Source organism: Electrophorus electricus, chromosome 18 (assembly GCF_013358815.1).
Source record: "Electrophorus electricus isolate fEleEle1 chromosome 18, fEleEle1.pri, whole genome shotgun sequence".
NCBI lineage: Eukaryota > Metazoa > Chordata > Actinopteri > Gymnotiformes > Gymnotidae > Electrophorus > Electrophorus electricus.
Genome location: NC_049552.1, coordinates 6,641,690 through 6,660,110, shown reverse-complemented (window position 1 = coordinate 6,660,110; position 18,421 = coordinate 6,641,690). Strand labels below are relative to the sequence as shown.

The 18,421-nt window shown below is 44.2% G+C and overlaps 1 protein-coding gene and 1 long non-coding RNA gene across 2 annotated transcripts; both read right to left on the bottom strand.

Annotated features, from left to right (window-relative positions):
* Window positions 1–405: 405 nt before the first annotated feature.
* LOC113584308 (proline-rich transmembrane protein 3) lies at window positions 406–7,831 on the bottom strand. Its single transcript, XM_027021128.2, has 3 exons — window positions 6,882–7,831; window positions 6,539–6,793; window positions 406–3,064 (listed from the first exon to the last, which is right to left on the bottom strand). Exons 1-3 carry the CDS (start codon window positions 7,768–7,770, stop codon window positions 1,059–1,061), a joined length of 3,150 nt encoding a protein of 1,049 aa, XP_026876929.2. The 5' UTR covers window positions 7,771–7,831; the 3' UTR covers window positions 406–1,058.
* Window positions 7,832–8,543: 712 nt separating this feature from the next.
* Window positions 8,544–12,072, bottom strand: LOC113584334. Its single transcript, XR_003411402.2, has 2 exons — window positions 11,717–12,072; window positions 8,544–8,756 (listed from the first exon to the last, which is right to left on the bottom strand). It is a non-coding gene; the product is annotated as an uncharacterized LOC113584334 (long non-coding RNA).
* Between the last annotated feature and the right edge of the window lie 6,349 nt (window positions 12,073–18,421).

Here is an 18,421-nt window from a genome sequence, read left to right as displayed (position 1 = left end):
GTATCTTCATATTTGCTTTTCTAATGTGTAAGAGCTACACTGGCTGTCCAAAACAGTTTACAGTTGCCCAAGGATCTTTTGTTAGGTAAGGCATGTACAAGAAGACATCACATTTGGCACATTTTAGTTAGTGCAGAAAAACAACACAATTTAAAATTCAGTAATGCCATAAAACCGTATGCACAGTAACTGCAAATGCATGGTCCTTCAAAATGAATTGTCAACACTTGATGCGAACACTTGATGGCCAGGTTCTGAAATCTTTCGGCTGTAGTCTCATTATTTAAGGTCCTAACTGCCATGTTTGTGTGACTTGCCATGTCATTTTAAGACATGAAAAAAAAAAATGAATTAAGGGGAAGTGGTTGCTTCTTATGTCTCAAAAAGCACCCCCCCCCCCCCCCAAAAAAAGTTAAATAAATAAAATAAAATGAAAGAATAAACAGAGCTTTTGGGTAGGTATGGGGTTAAAGATTTTTTTTTGCAGAACCTAGCACAAATCTCTCTTATATTCATAAATCCCTATCCAGAGTTTGTTAGTTTCAAAAAATCAAAAGCCCAAACACATTGAAAACAGATGAGCTTTCCAAAAATATTTTTCATAAAATAGCTTACCTTCATCATTTTCAGACATTCCAAATTAATATTCTCAGTCTGGGGGAGAGAAATAATAAGAAATCCACACAGCCATGACTCGGCTGTTCTCATCTTCTGAAATAACCTTTGTGCTGCAAAATCTGTGGTGCAGCACTTATCTTTCACATTGCTTGCTGAGCTTTGCCTCCAGGAATGAACAGGGCATAGTGCACAAACACCTATAAAACTGCAGAGAGCCACACAGAGGAGCCCATGTTGCAAGTTAACTTTATGTGCTTGTAAATCTGACTTCTATAATCCAATTGAAATCCAAATTAAGCCATTTTTCAATGTCTCTGTGACTTGTAGTCTGTGGCTGTACCAGTCACCATAAAAATTTCCTTTCATCACAGCTTTTTCTTTTAGGTAATGTGAGGTGATTGTTATCAGGGTTTTTCCTCTTTGACCAAGTTTAACCCAGTTCAAAGGTCGATTATGTCACTACTCACACTGGCCGAGTCATCATGGCAATTGACTTTCAGGTAGCTCCGCCCCCCTCTACTGTCCAGCTGTGACCCCACCCTGTCCATTTCAGGGGTCAGGAATGGCCTGGTGTCATCCGTGCTGGGGGTAAGGGCTTGTCCTGTGCTGGGGGAGGGGTGCAAGGAGACAGGGCAGGACACGGAGGAAGGCACAGGGGCTCCGGATACCCAGCGAGGGCCCTGGTGGGTGGGTGTAGGGGGCGCTGTCACCTGGCGACTGGGCACGGCACTGGGGATAGAGCGTTCCAGGGCAGCGGAGGACTCGGTGAGTGGCGATCGCTCGCCGCTGCTTTCCGACAGCGGGACCTGGGGCTCGCTGTTCCTGCGCATCCATGACCCAGGGGGCTGGGGTGGTGGTGACCGTGGTGGTGACCAGGTGCCGAGCGGGTGGAACAGGCCACCTCCCTGCAGCAGGTGCTCTCTGTGCAGCGCTTCGTCGATGCTGCGGCTCAGGTCGATGGGGGACGGAGGGCGCAGGTCAAAGTCGTACAGCGAGACGGCCGACTCCTTGTCGCGGTCCACGCTGCTACTCGAGCACCGATGCTGCCGGCTGAGCGTCTGCAGCCTCAACAGTGACCCCACCGAGGCCTCGCCGACGCTCCTCTGGTTACGAGCACGGTTGCTCTCTTTGGGTGTGTCCCGGTTTCGTATGAGGCTCTTGCTGATGTCAGCTCCTGGCCGGTCCTGCCCGCTGCAGTTGTTGGGCACCTCCCCAGCCACACTACCGCTGCCACTGCCACCGCTGGCCCCTCCCATGCCATTGCTGTCAGTCTTCCTGTTTGGCCGCCCCTTAAGACTCTGTACTATTTTTGCCCAGCATGTGTGCGTGTGGGAGGAGCTGGAGGATTGGCCGGGTGAGGCGAGGTCTCCTGTACCAGCACCTCCCTGTCCCGTAGCCCTCCCCGTCTGGCCCCTTCGTGGCCTCCAGAAGACCCAGGAGGCCAGCAGCATTAGACCAAAAGCCCAGGCGAGTTCCAGTAGCCGGGCCCAGAACTGGCACAGCCACCAGGCCCAGCGGAAGCGCCGGCAGTCACCCAGCAGGCCATACAGCCATAGGCAGGTATAGGCATGCAGCAGGCAGCACAGCACCCCCAGGAGGGCGCACACAGCCAATGTGCGTGCCAGCACCCTCAGCTTTGGCCCGCACAAACCCTGGTCCCCAGTGCACCCTGCCTGGGGGCTAGACAGGCGCGGAAGGGCCACACACAGGTAGCCCAGGCACAGGGCCAGCCCTGCAGTCAAGGTGAGGCTTTGCAGCACGATTGGTACAGAGGGCGACAGCGCAGGAGACAGCAGGTCAGCTGCGAGCAACAGGGTGCACTGGAGCACCACCAGCACGACCAGGAGGGGTGGACGCTGGAGCGAGGGGGGTAGTAGATTCACCTTAGCCCCCTTCAGCACGAGCACAGCCATGGCAGCCTGGGCCCAGGTCAGCAGGGGCAGTGGCAGCGTGCACAGTGCCGTGGCGACAGGCTGCGGCAGGAGCTGTCGGGAACCGTAGGGGTCGAGGAGGAAGTAGGCAGCCCGCACAGCACCAGCGAGGAGCAGAAGGCCATTGGTGAATGCCAGCAAGCCGCGGTGAGGGCAGCACATGCTGGGAGCCAGGGCCAGGCCCAGGGTGGCACCAGCAGCCAGGAGCAGGAAGAGGGAGGCTGAGCCAAAAACGTGCAGCTCCCAGGCAAACGACAGTGTGCGGCTTAGGTCTGCCCACACCAACATGCTCCCATTTGAGATGCCAACCTCAGTGACCACATCCAGATCACCAGGGCTCGCACAGGGACCCAAGCCAGTGGCACAGGGGCCTCCAGGAATGTGGGTAGCAGTAGGGGTTGGGTCTTGTTTAACCACAGGGACGCTCCCGTGGCTGACACCCAATCTCACATCCTTGTCCAATGGTGTCAAGTATCTGTGTCCTTTCAAGTGAGTTGTGCTTTGGGTGCTTGTATCTGTGGAAGCAAACAAACAATCAAACCAATAAAAAAAACTGGTTTCAAGATAGAATGGCAGACCAAAATATACATGATACAAAATGGACAATTGCCCAGTAATTGGACAAAAACAGAATAAGCAAAGACCTCAAGTGAAATGTACTGATGGCAGGTGGGCTTTTTTATTGCTCTCTGCATCTTATGAACTACTCAGTCTATCATTTCCAGGGAGCATACATACTGATAGCAAATGTATAATTGCAAATGATCACTTTTTTTAAGTCGCTTTGCCAAATTCCATAAAAGTAGGTACACATTTAAATAAGGTTGTTGTTTTGTCTGCTGAGATATGTAATGTGACAGTACTTCCAGCAGATGGAGATAGTGTTTTAGGACAGAAGCATCCATTGTCTGACTTAGAAAAGGAACTAGTGCTACACTGCTTTAGACTGCTCGTTTATCATGCATCAGGTACATAACACGATCACAATCACAGTTGTTCTTATATTGATATCAGATAATTGACCTAATATAAGAAAAGTAATCTAGCATCCACTTAAGTATTTTTCACATTACAATTACGATTCACCTCTCACTCTACTGTCTGCACATGATTTAACTTCTGGTATACTCACAATAAAGTAATTATTTAAGCCATAATGCACATCAAATATGAGTCATTGATACAAAATAAAAGTGTGGATGAAAGACAAACAACAGACAGAGGGACATATGTACACACAACAAAATTGTCTGGTTACAAATTGAAATGAGACTTTTACATGGTATCTACTATATAAAACCCAAATTCATAATTGTTCTATTAAGACTTATGGTAAATCTAGTTCTATGAAAGTATTCCATTAATACTAATAAGACATATAACAGTGCAGATTCAGACTGGCAGAGCAGTGTATTCCACATTTCCACCTGTAAACAACCTGTATTTCAGCTGTTATTAGCTAATGTAAGGCCGTAATGTGAAACCAGCTGGCTTGCTTAGGGGCAGAATGTGACGTGGAATGATTCCAAGGTGCAAAAACTGCCTTTAATGTTGAAAACCAGACAAAATCAAAAGGACAAAGAAGCTAAAAATAGCTGCCTAGATTTTTAGCCAAACCAAATGATACATAATACTCAAGCTTCTATATAACTAGCACAGACACAAAACAACTCTTCATACAAATTCACACAACTGGGCTACAGGGAAGCCATCTGGCACTATGCCAGCCCAACCACACATCACCTGCACTTGAACTCGGGTTGGTTAACACAATCTCCTCCCATCATTTTCCTGCATCTATTACTCATCTGCAAATACCTTATAAAATATGACAAGTTCTCATTTTAAACACACACACACAATGTGCAAATCTATACATTTCTACAAATATGTAACATAATATTCTTTCACAGAACTTCTGACTGTGCACATTTGATCTATTTAAAACACTGTATTGATTAGCAATGTTTAAATACAGCGCCCTCAAGTTAAATAATATTTAGAGGAAATATGAAGAGAAGGATAACACGAGAAGTTATTAAAATCAGACATACTGTGATGTATCTGTTAATGTTGGTACAGTCAAAAAATAGTACATTATACATTAAATCAAGGTGGCACTACACCTGTAAAGATCTACAGATTTGGCATAGGTTTTGTGGTTAAAATGCATATTCCTGCTAAACTGCTGCCCACATGGATCAACACCGCATAGGAAAATGCAATGATTTCCATGTGTCGCTTTCATAACTGGAGAAAATAAAGGGCTTTCCTCAAAAACAGCCATGAATTTTCACAACATATCACTTTAGCATTCTATGCCAGCTACTGCAGTGGAAATGTACTTTCAGCTGTCCTATCAGCATTTTCCCATCTGTGTTTTAGGTTGTTTTTTAAAATGTGGTTAGGCAGCATTGCTTTTCCCTGCAGGTTTTATTCGTAGCCTGTAGTATGCAAGACAGAACACATGCACACACACCCACAGTTTTGTAATGGCTCCTGCACACACATATACAGTGATAAACTCAGCTCAGATGCAGCCTGGAGGAATTAAAAGCAACACTGTATCATGAGATTACAACCTGAACAAGAACTTAAGGCACAAGGGATCTGCTGAACGGAAAAAGCACACAGAGGTTTTTGTCATTTTTATCACTGGAACTACCTTTCCATAACTCCTCAAAAAGGCATCTTGTTTATTACCATACAGGTATTGCTCCCTGCTCTAAATCATAAGGCTCCAGTGTTCTCCTGGTTTTCTGCTTTGGCATCAGTCAAAGGACTTATGGTACAATGCAAACTTTTTATAACTGACAAAATACCTTTAGCTTTGGGACAAATGGTGGTTTGTGATAAACTGAAATTAACATGACTTACCGGACATTTCTATGAAATAAAACATCTGAGAACAATATCGCATTGCCAGAGGGGGAGAGCCCCCCAACCAAAAAGGTAAAGTATCAGATAAGAAATGGCACAGAAAGTGATTAAAATATACATATAAAATTTGGCCCCCAGAAATCTTTCACGTCTAGGGGAGTGGGGTATATACACACTCATACAAACTCATAATTGTAATTAGGTCCTGCACACGTGCTGAGGATAAACCTTCACAAAAGTAAATTGGAAATCAGACAGATGCGCATATACTTCTAGTAACATATGCTTTACTCCCTTTGACAAAGATTTGCTCCTGCACAGCAGACCTGGGGCTCAGACATATCCCAGGTGTGCCGATCACATTTCACAGCTGGAGGCATTTACACACACCAACAAACACACGGTCTTTCACTCTACACCAAAAACACACACATACATACACACACACAAACCACAGTGACTGACATGTGTCCTTGATTCCTCAGTTTCATGTGCAGTGGAGGTCTATTAGAATTCTGAGACCCCAAATAAAACTACTCGACTGGCATCCATACGGCTCCTTCAGCTTCTGCCCTGTTTTATTCCACTTGTCTCCAACCTTCACTGCAACAAGCCCTCCACCCATCTGGCTTTGATCACTTCTCTCAGCTCTCCCGGCTCATTACCCCATGCCCCTTGCTCGCTACATTTACAAAATGAGCCCTTCTCTGTGTGACAGTACCTATCAGGAAACCTGCAGGAGCCACTCTGTTTTGGGCCCTCGTTTTCTTTCATCCTTGCTCACTTCATCCTTCACTGCCCTTCTGTCTTCTATCTGTTCTCGCCTCCTTCCGTCTCTCCGTCCATCTCCTCTGTGCATATTTTCCCCCCAGGTGAGACTTGTCTCTTTCCCACGCTTACATTTTCCATCTGCCTCTTTCTCTCTCCCTGTCTCTGCTACTGGCCCTGTCTGGGACCGTTGTGCTTTCTCCATCATCTTCCCGTAAGAAACCAGCTGCATAAATAATTCAACTTTGTGCCAAAGACATACATATTATCAAAGTAGCCATTGTTTCCATTACTGCTGCGAACTACAAATCCCATGAGCACACTCTTCAAACGATTCCTACCTGCTGTGTTCTGTTGAAATGATGTGCTTGTAGGGGCCAAGCTCTTAAATGCTGTGGTCCCTGGTCTTTGCAGAATGCCTGTGCTGGTGCCTGTTCCTTGAGACCCTGCCCCTTTTGGCTGTTGATTGGGTGCTGTTGCTGCCTTTGCCGGTTGTGTTGCGTTTCCTGGCTGTGGAGTTGAACTAGCTGGGGTTTCCCTTACTGGAAATGTCCTGTGCTGTCGATTGCCTGCTGAAATGGTGCTGCCTGCCTCAGCTAATAAACATGGGAGAATAAAACAAAGCTATAAATTAACGCACCATATGTCATTGGAACTTGACAGAACATTGAAACTTTAACTCACCGACTCCTAGATCAGCCTCACTGATTGACAGATTGGAGCTCACACGATCTGTCACCGATTCGGAACCAGCTGATGCAAATGCATGTTTCTTATTGGCCAGCGTACTGGTGGAAGGGTTAGACTGGAGCACCAGTCTTACAGTAGGGCTTGTATGAGCCCTGGATCCAGTGGTCAGAATGTCATAAACAGTTTGAGCTGGGGGCCTGTACTGTGCATGCTCCACACTGTCCGTTTCCATAGTGCCAGTTGACGACTCCCATAAACCACGTCCAGTGGGGATTAATGTTGCCAAATCTGACCAATCATCTTCAATGATTTCATTAAATGGTTCTTCTGACAGTGCTTCTGGTGTGACATGTCTGCCATGGAGCAGGTTGCGGCCAGAGCCCTGAGAGGTAAATGAAAGTTCAGTGCTTTCATTTTTGGTCTGGTCTCCAGCTTGCTGTGTGGGTGTTGTGTTAATAGGCCCTGCTGCAGGCCATGGAGTTTGGGTAAGTACCCCAATGTCTCTGGTGTATGGAGATACTGAATGGGCTGCAAGTTTAACTTTTATATCTGTACTTGAAGGCTGTGGTGGTGTTTTCCACATATTACTAATGGTTGGTTCCTCTGAATGCCCACTTGATACAACGTCTTCTTGATCAGCCGCTCCAACAAATTTGTCCATGACTGTTTTGTCTCTTGTGCCCATTTCTTGATCATTAATTTTGAAAGCCACCTCTGTCCGGCCTATGAGATGAGAAGACCCCAAACTCAACTGCGTCTGGTTGGTTGGTTGTGGAGCAGAAATTTGGGTATTGCCTTCATTTGAGGAAGAGTTTACATACACATTGCCTGTGATTGGGTGCAGCAAAGCCAGAAGCATGGAGAGTATCAGCAGATGCTCCATGGTGGTAATCTGCCTCCTCAATGCCTCAGTAACAACTCACTGCTTTTTTTTTTTTTTTTGTCTTCACCTGTTAAAAAAAGATACATTACATTACAGTCGCACTTGCTCACAAACAGACAGGCAGACTTACTCAAAAAACTGATTTTAAAAAAGGCTGGGTACTCTGAGCATATGAGTGAGTACAGCACTCCCAAAGTGTGTAGTTATACCAGCTGTACAGCACATATGGCATATTGTTGGTTTATCATTTTGTGCGTGTATGTGTAAAAACTGCAACTCAGCACCATGTGTGTGTATACCTCTGCGTAGTACAGTATGGACAACTGAGCACTTTAAGTGACCTGCCCTCAGTGTCAACAAAGTCATGAGTCATAAGCGCAGGTGCAAACTCTGACTGTACTAGTGTGTAAACAGACCCACGAACACAGTATGCAGGGAGGCACGGCTATTCGGTATTTTCATATGCTACTTCCAGAATATACACTGCATGACAGCCCTGATACTCAATTAACATCCATTACGGTTGTATTTCTTACTCATATTTACTGCAAGCCAGCATACAACCAACAAAATGCATTACTGAACACATGTTTTAACAAGAAACCCTAGCAATATTTGTATTTATGGTGCATGGCTGAGCAGAAATAAAGACCTGTGGAAACTTGTTGAGTTTCGGTGCTGTATATTTAGGACATTCATAGCAATACTATCCGTGCTTCAAACACTGCAGTCATTTGCACATTAGTGCATGTCTAGTGTAAATATGTGATTGATCATAACCTTTTGGCCTGTGGGCTCATAATGATGACATCACAGCCGTTGTAAGAGAGAGAGTGGGAGGTGTTTGCTTTAATCTTCACTCTTTCTCCCAAACACGCTCTTGCTTTTTTCCATTTTGGATCCTCATTCTTTATCCATCTCTCTGATTTCTCTCATTAGTTCAGCATGTCTTGTTCTTTATGTTGTTATTCTGACATGTTTGCACACTGGAGAAAAGGTTAAAAGCATAAAGTTAGAGATTATCAATGAAAGAATGGCATGTTGAGGCAGAGAAGGCAGGGAGAGTCCAGGTATAGAAAGAGACATTAAGAGAAAAAGGGAAAGAGAAAGAAAGTAGGAATGTGCTCATAGGAATAACTTGGTGTTATATGTGCTCATAGGAATAACTTGGAGTTGAATGTGCTCATAGGAATAACTTGGAGTTATATGTGCTCATAGGAATAACTTGGAGTTATATGTGCTCATAGGAATGTGCTCATAGGAATAACTTGGAGTTGAATGTGCTCATAGGAATAAATTGGAGTTATATGTGCTCATAGGAATGTGCTCATAGGAATAACTTGGAGTTATATGTGCTCATAGGAATGTGCTCATAAGAATAACTTGTAGTTATATGTCCACATAAGAATGTCAGACTGTTATCTCAGTTATTATAACATGGAGGTATATGCGAGGTTGCGATAGTTCACTGGGCGTGCATATTTACACTGCCTCCGGAAAATCAGATCCAGTTGGTTCGGCGGGTGGGTATGTTGCGTACGTATGTCCACATTCTCTTGCATATCAGCGTGTGTTTGATGACTCTGCGCTCATATTTCCTGTGTGCTTGTGTGTTTCTGCGTGTGATGAGCTCTGTTCTGACAGTGATTGACAGAGAGCAGTGGCCTTTCTGCCTTTTACTGAAAAACTTTCAGTTCTCCCACTCCCACACAGCACACATGCACTAGGGCAGATGCAAAGTCCCTCAGCGCACAGAATGTGTGGAGGGCATTTAGGCGGGAAATGGCATTTCTGCCTTCTAAGATGTCCCTTAATGCAAATGTCATCACACATTCTCGCTCAAAAGCAGACGTTTTATTTCTTTGACCCTCCCAGCACCCCCTTCCCTTCCAACAGTGTTGTAGTTGCACAGTCGGAGCTTTGCTATCGCCATCTTTCTCATGCGCATGCCCTCCAAATATGATCAGCAAAAACGATTGCATTTCAGCCATCATATTGCTGCACTGCAAGTTTCAAATTATGAAAGAGAGATTTGTTTCTCCAGAGGGGGGTTCTCTCTCTCTTTCTCTCTCTCTCACACACACACACACACACACACACACACACGTATACACACACTCGTATACACACACACGTACACATGGACTGACTCATTCCATGCAGTCAGTTATTTCCGTTAATTTCAGTGAATGTTTCCAGGCACAGACAGAAGCCTGTTTGTAGACAGTGATCAGAGTGCTGTCCTGCATACCCCTGGATGTGTGTGTGTGTGTGTGTGTGTGTGAGAGAGAGAGAGAGAGAGAGAGAGAGAGAGAGAGAGAGAGAGAGAGAGCGAGAGAGAGAGAGAGAGAGAGAGAGAGAGAGAGAGAGAGAGAGAGAGAGAGAGAGAGAGAGAGTAAAGCTAACCAATTGGAGAATTACTACTTTCACTTGAGTTTAAAATAAATATGTATATCTTATTTATGTAGGATTTGGGCAAGAGTGGTGTGTGTGTGTGTGTGTGTGTGTGTGTGTGTGTGTGTGTGTGTGTGTGTGTGTGAGTGTGTGTGTTTGTGTGGCGGCAGAAGATATGCGTGAGAGGTACTGGATGCTCTAACTGAAATGATTCCACCCTTCTACTTTTAAGGAATGTAAATAATCTTCACTATCAGGGCAAAAGTCTCTCTCTCTCTCTCTCGCTCTCTCTCTCTCTCTCTCTCTCTCTCTCTCTCTCTTCCTCTTATTCTCTCATAAACCAGCAGCAAATACACACCTGCAAAGTGTGTATGCAAAGTTGATACACACAATCTGTGTGAAGTATGTACTTCAGAAGTATATACAAAGACACATATAAAGCATGCTTTTCTGGTAATGTGTGCAGTCTGTGACAAATCATGGTTGACATGATAAAAACATCAAAAACCAACTCTCTAATATTCCCCTATTTTGCTTTCTCTCTGAGTAATGGATGGTGGTACCTCTTAGTCATAGTGGTGACAAAGTTTTGTGATAGCATGCATGATAAACAAAGATCTGCAAATCTCAAACCATCTGTCACCCCCTACATTCTCTTTTCATGTGCCTGTCTCTGCAGGCACCTCCAAGCAGTCCTGTTTTTACTGTTGGTTTCACTCTCTCCAATCCAAATTTAGATAAATCTCTCTCAAGGAATTTCTTCTATCATTAAATGTTTTCTCTCTCACACACCAAAGCACAAAAGAGTCAAACACGGGGTATCACATCAGCAGAAGCCACGGTACAAACTGAGCCCATTAAGACATGCACTTTGTTGAATTTCAAAAAATTGTACACCTTTGAGGCATGGGCTTGCTACCTTAAAAACAGCATTTCATAAAGATGTGTAGTTCCGTTAGTTTTCTTTGTTTTCCTCCCTGGATGATCTCCAGCATAAGCCATTATATATCATTTAGATGACCCACTGAAAATAAGTTGTTATAATCAAATATAACTACAAACAAAAACATTCTACCCAAAGCTTGCATCCAACCCCAAATCGACTAACACGTTTACTTAATTTTCACGCTGCCATGTAAAAGGCTTTCTTATTGCCATCCGTGCACCGTCTCCAGTTTTGTCTGTAGCAGGAGCGATAAGGGTGAGCCGCTAGCTCCGTCTGTTTTGGGGGGGCGTTATGGAAGGAAGTCCGCCACCGATTCCCAAGGCTGGACACTGCAATGTGGTCTGGCGCTCCCAACCTCCTCCGGTCCTCCGGGACACAAAAGTCGCGCTCCTCTTTCTTTTCATTCTGGTTCACGCAACACCACTCGACCGGATGCGCGCTCAAGCCTAACGTTTATTATAACCCACTTCTAAATGAAATACTTGACTCAGTTCTTTCTCTCTCTTTTTTTTCGGGCAGCGACTCGCAGCTCTGCATTCTTGATGACATGCATTTTAAAAAGAAAAAGAAAAGAACCCGAAAGTAATTACAGTGAGCTGTTCTTACCGCGGTGATAAGCCTCGCGGCAAAGAGCTATCGCGTGTCATCGTGGCTTCACAGCGCGACTGAAGCCTCTAGGACGATGCGGCGAGCCTGTGGTAGTCTTGTTCTCGTCAACCTGAAGCGCTTACCGCATCAAACGCTCCATTCCAGAACGTGTTACGCCTAGGAGGCACCCTTAAAACAACAGTGTATTGATTTCCGATCGCTATTTTATTCCCGTTATCACGACGGCACCATTCGCGACAGATGCAAATGACAGGTCGACTGCGCAGGTAGTCATGAAGACATCTTACATCTTATATCCAACGATCTCACTTTCTCTCGCTTTCTCTATTACACACACACACACACACACACACACACACACACACACACACACACACACACACACACACACAAAATCATGTACATGTAATCATTTCGCCGAAGCAGTAGTGTAATCGGTGCATCCTACCTGCACCCTCCGTATGAACTACTTGGTAGCTGATGACGTCTTTTGCGTCGGGCAGATTCGGACTATCGGAAATTTGTCGAGTGCGCGAGATTTCCTTTTCTGTTCCCTAAGATGAACCACAACCCGCTCTACTGCAGCCGAGAACGTTTAGTCAATTCCTTCCTCTGTGTCTCTAAAAGATCGATTAAGATAGACAGCGCTTTTAAATTCGCCCCCCTCTTTCTCGCCCCTCCTGTGGCTCACATGCGGATCAACATGCGGATCCAATGGCACTCGGTACGGTTACTATTACGGATTTCATTGTCTGGCTCAGTAACTCGAAATTCTGGCAATATTGGTACATGCACCGTGACGTATGCAGTATTTGCTGAAATAACCTACAACTGGCGCAATTTAGTGTGTGCGGGTGCATATGTGAACAAGTTTGTGTGTGTGTGTGTGTGTGTGTGTGTGTGTGTGTGTGTGTGTGTGTGTGTGAGGGATAGAGAGAGAGAGCGACTGTAACCTGAGGGTTGGATCATACTGAAACTCAAGTGCATACTCAAGTGCATACGGACCTGTGCACGCACATACACCCAAATGTGCATGCGCGCACGGCATACGCGTATAATCATTTATGCCAATCCAGTCTAGTCTGCGAGCTAGTTATTATTAGCATAATTTACTGGTGATTACATGTGAACAACTCAAAGGCTCCTGCTTTCACAGTTTAGCCTAGTAACCATAACATTTTATGAACAGAAAGCGACAGATTTTCCAAAACATGTAATAACAGTCTAAGTTCCTTGCTGTATTATTGCGGCATTGAATAAGGGATATGAAAAATACAGATAGCAATTCACCAACAAATCACACCTTTACTTGTATTGTGTTGGTGTTCTCAGAAAAGCAATACCAGACCAGCAGGGAAACCAACCATTGTCCATCTATTTCCTATATTTGCTTAAATTACAAATCACTGTAGGAGTGTCCCAGACATAAATCCTAAATCCCAGTGAAGATTATATGCTTCACATTCATTTCTGTACTTTGACTGGGAGTAGGAGGAAGCCAAAGTGCTCCTTTTTTATTCTTTCAATCTACACCTGCTATACAAGTTGCATGTAAATAGTTTTATTCTATATAATGTTAAAATAGAGTGTTATATTAATGGTATTACCATGTTTTTGTATATTGCAAATTATAATGGCAGTGTTTAAGATCATGGGTTTTGTGATCTAACTTTACAAACTAACCATAAGGTTCAAAAATAATATAAAACTACACATTGTAATCGAAAATGAGGAACACCCTCCAAATATCACATTCTATATACTAACTGGTCATTAATGGAATATTTTACCAACACTTTTTTACACTCAAATATCTTAAATCACCCAACACAGGCCTATTGTCCTTTTTTGCTTTGGTTTTGCACTAGAACTGCCAGGCTAGTAGAGCTGACAAGTAGTGGAAATGTATCCCCACCAAGTAACACTGTGTCATCGCACACTTGCCTCAAAAGTCATCAATTAGCTATAAAACACTGGATATATTCGGTTTCAAAAAATAGATGAATCAGTCTGCACTTAAAAATTGAAATGTATAAATCAAAGAAAGCATTACAGGTTCAAGATGCCCGCTACTACTATTTTTGGCCATGCAGCATTTTTTTGGCCACAGTCCCTTTCTTATAGACCAAGGCCTATCATGCTATGCCAGAAAACCACATAAATCTGTCTGAGATTATGTAACCAATTTGGGGGAAAGTGCGTGATGAAATGATCATGCAGATTTCCCGTGGTAAATGGGATACACAAGGATCAAGGGACATTGTCTTACACTTTCCAAGTTAACTTTTCAATTTCATTCTTCCCTGTAATACACCCCTTCTGTGTCATTTCCCTGCCCTGATAATCTCCACCAGATTACAGTACATTGCTCCCACTTTGGTCTTGAATTGTTAACTCCAAAGGGAAGTTCCAGACTGCTGTTTATTCAGGATCTCAGCGTAATGGCGCTGATTGAAGATCAGCTCCTCCTGTCAGTGTGCCTACATGTTTTTATCCAGAGGCCAGCACCCACAAAAGATACTGAGGATCCGAAACCTTGGTGGCCAAATGTAGATTACTTTTAAAATGCTAGGTGTCTGTTTACAGTTTACCAGTTACAAGTACAGCTCCCATGGCACTACTACAGCATATTTTAGTTTTAGTTTTAGTTTTGTCTGTTCTCTGCATGGCTCCTAATTCACTGATTGTTCCTGACTTTACTCGCATTCCACTACCAAAAGTCTGAACTAAATTGGATGTTGCATGTGAGCAACAGCCTGATTTATGGATTTATCACTGGGCCAAAACTGTGGTTGCTTTACCACAACAACAAGAATTTAGTCAGCCCCAATGTTGTCTAACTGGGATGAACAATTCTGCTCATACTGCAGGAACAAGGTCTTATTTTCAGTTGAAGAGATCTTATTTTCAGTTGAAGAGATTTGGGGGATCCCACCCCCTGGATTTCTTCTATGACAGGAATCCAGGTAAATGCGCATAGTTTTCGCTTTTTGGTGAGTTTTGTGCCAGTGTAATTTTGGAGAGTGCTCGATGGCACACAAAGTTTATCTTTAATTAAGAGACCTCTTACCAGGGCAGCTGGAGAATGGGTTGACTGTACAGGAGGGTGAGCTGGCTGTGGCATGGCAGGATTTTCTGCTCCTGTTTTTTGATATCAAAAGTGGGGGCTAGCCCAAACTACAAAAGTCCAGCCCTGCTGTCTGCAGTCAGGGGACCCCTACTTCACTCACTGTGTTCCTGGCCATACAAGCCCTGCTGTCTGTGGTCCTGACCACCCCAGCCCTGCTGGCTATAGTCCCAGCCACACGTGATAAGATGCCCATGTTCACCAGAGGCTATATAATATATGCCTTGGGGTTGTGCTCCCCTGTGGACTGCTAGAGCTTACCTAGCCCTGGCATAATGAGGACTGCTGGCTTCAAAGGGTGTCAAGAAGTTCCACTTTCTGCTCCTAATACTACTTCTGCTATTATGTCTCCAGCACCCTGCATTGAGGAGGGCACTAACACCATGTCGTGCAACCAGGACGATACCATCCCTGTGTTCAGCGTGGAGACCTTGGCAACTGGACCTGGAGCAAGCTTCAGTGACCCACTGCCTCATGAGCTCTTGTACCTGTATATACCCTCTATGTTCCCTGTATATGCCTGCCACCTTCACGGACTCTCTGGTCACCTTCGTTGACTCGCCACCTGAGGTCTTCTGGAATCGCCTACTGCCTTTACCTGTCCTCTTCGTGGATCCGATGTCCTATTGTCTTCTAAACCTGGCTCATGCTCCAGCCCCAGGTCCTGTGCCTGTTCCTGTTCCTGTATCTGCTATTGCTCCAGCCCTAGCTACAGTTCCTGCACCTTTTCTGACTCCTGCTGCGGTCTCTGTCCTTTCCCCAGCACAGGACCCCAACACGGCTCCAGCTTCTGTTCCTTACTAGACTCCGGCTCCAAAACCGATTCCCTATCCTGTGTGACTTGGTTCCTCAACATGTTCATTACCTGATCGTTGGAATGGTCTTGGATTCAGCCTCTGATCCTGTCCCTGGTCCCGTTATGGGCTCTGCTATTGTCTCAGGCCTAGCTCCTGTACCAGGTCCTGCCTTTGGCCCTACTCCTCCAGTGTAACGCTGACCTCCTATGGTCCTGCTGACTGACTCTATCTTGCTCTGGGGCCCGGGGCCCCAGTTTGCCATGGTGTCCATCAGGATTCATGTCTTGTCTCTGTCTTCTAGCATGTTTTATTATGCCTGTCTGTTCACTTGTGTTTCGTTTCCCCCAGTTTACCTTTGTATATACATCTGTTGTCTACCTGTATTGTTTTGTTGGACATTAAATTCTTTTGCGTGTCTCTTTGCTTTTCCTTTCCTGGGATTTTTCTCCATTTCATGTCTTTATGTCTTCTGGCTTTTTGAGCACAGACTGGTATAACGACAAGAACGGAATTGCGGTAAATCAAAGTTGATCAATATAGACATTTGTGTGGGCTTGAACGGAAATGATTGCTACCTGTGCGGTCTCAGTCAGTGATGCCCAGCACATCTCTTGGACTGCTATCTTCAGGTCTTACTGAAGTTTACCTAAATGAGCAAGTGAAGAGCTGAAGTCCTCCTGGCCTGAGTGTTAAGTGCTGGTACCTTATTATTTTGTGTGTAATCAATGAGTGAGATTTATTTGCAATTATTAATCTCAAAAGCCATTCTCATATCATCAGATGACCAGGTTGTTGAGTCTTTAAGTAACTGATGATGCTTCTTAGCTCCGACATGCTCACAAATGCTTATGTTACAGATCATATCATAACCGGTTGCGTCAACACTGATCTGGCATCACCAGTGAACGCGTTTCAGCATGAAGTGAACCGGAGATGGCGGCAATTGTGATGAAATGCAGTTTAACTGGAAAAATGCCGTAAACATACATCATCAATCACATACTTTATAACTTAAAACTGGTTATTTGGTTGAAAGTCAAATGTCAACCAAATATCGACAATGTGACATTCCTATATCAAGTTAATATCAATGCTGAAATGAGGTAGTATACCCAAAGGGTGCACACTCATTCAGTCCTAAAAGCATACAGAAATAAAACAAGCACACACACGCAACTGCTCCATGTACTCACATGCATTTAACAGTCATGGACACTGAATTTACCCCTGAGGATTTTCCTAAGTCCATTAGTGTTGAGCCTGCAAAGGATATGAGCTGGCAACCTATGTGGCAATGACAGGGCTGCAAATGTGTATGATGTACATAACAATCAGTCAATACTGTAATGCATTCATGTCAACACAGAAAGAAAGGGTTGTGATAAGTGCAAGTGAACACTAAAACTCAGTGACACAAAGACCTACATGGAAAATTATTGTCTTTGTCATAAATGGTCCAATGACAATGTTGTTCCTGCCCCTTGCAGAATCTTTCCTGTGTGCAAGATCATTTTAATTTCCACTTGCGTGTGTGGTTGTGTTAGACATGCAGCACAAATAAACTATGCTCAGTGAATCTGTGGAGTTGTGGCTAACACCATTTACATGAAGTGCAACTAGAATCATATATATATATATATATATATATATATATATATATATATATATATATATATATATATACACATACATACACACACACACACACACACACACACACACATATGCACACACACTTTTTTCTTAATGAGAAATGTACCTGTGTGCATGTGTGTGCAGTGTATGCGGCAATATTTCACTCTGGATTAACAAGATTATCATAATATAGTGACTCATTAGTACACATTTAAGTGATAGACCTGAATATACCTAGAAGGACCCCATGAGTCACCAGTCTGCATGGCTGCTCTTCTATCTGCCTGACTGAAACCAAGATACCATCTGTTAAAATAAAACGTGGCAGAGAGAGAGAGAGAGAGAGAGAGAGTTGGTGGGGGGGGGGTACCATGTGCCACCATCACCTTAGCATAATATTGGCCTGGTACATGTTAAGCAAACAAGGCCTGTTTTGTTCTTACTCTATGTGATCTCATTTACTCCATCTGAAGTCCCCCACCTTGATTTTAATCATTTCGACTCATGGCTTTAATAAGAGTAAGGCGGCTTGCGCACTCAACTAAAGAGTGGGTCAGGAGGCTTAGCTGCTAAATACCAGCATATCCATGGAGCTCCTCTAGAACTCCAGGGGAAAAATCCCCTTAACCAGGCCCCAGAATAGAGCCTCAAGTTGGAGGTCTTTCTTTACCAACTTGAGCTAGAATGCATGCCTGCATATTCACTGAGGTAATTTGAAAGAAATATAATATGTTTTATTGTGATTCTTTCAAGTTATTCTTGTATTTTGTTACAAGATTTTGATGCTACAAAGAATCAGATACTTGAATGAATAACTACAATACAAGGTGCATATAATGAACATCGTTCCCAGGTTAAAAAGTAGGTGTGGCAGGAGTGCAGGGGAGGACTATTGTGCCTGAGTCTCTCTCTCTCTCTGTGTGTGTGTGTGTGTGTGTGTGTGTGTCAAAAGAGGGCATTCAATTTAATGAAATACAGAGGTATTCATAGAGCCATACAAAATCCCACCAGTCCTGGCCCACCAAGAAGCTGTGTGACATGTACACACACACACACACACACACACACAGGGGAGGGAGGGAGAAAGAGTCTATTACCCACTGTGAATCTTGTTAGAACGACTTGAAAATAGCGCTAGACTAA

Excerpts from the sequence above, each read along its gene's own strand:
- LOC113584308 (XM_027021128.2), bottom strand. The coding sequence starts at position 7,770 with ATGGAGCATCTGCTGATACTCTCCATGCTTCTGGCTTTGCTGCACCCA. Across the intron at positions 6,794-6,881 it reads TGAGGCTGATCTAGGAGTCG|CTGAGGCAGGCAGCACCATT; the intron begins GTGAGTTAAAGT and ends CATGTTTATTAG. Across the intron at positions 3,065-6,538 it reads ATTTCAACAGAACACAGCAG|ATACAAGCACCCAAAGCACA; the intron begins GTAGGAATCGTT and ends TTGCTTCCACAG.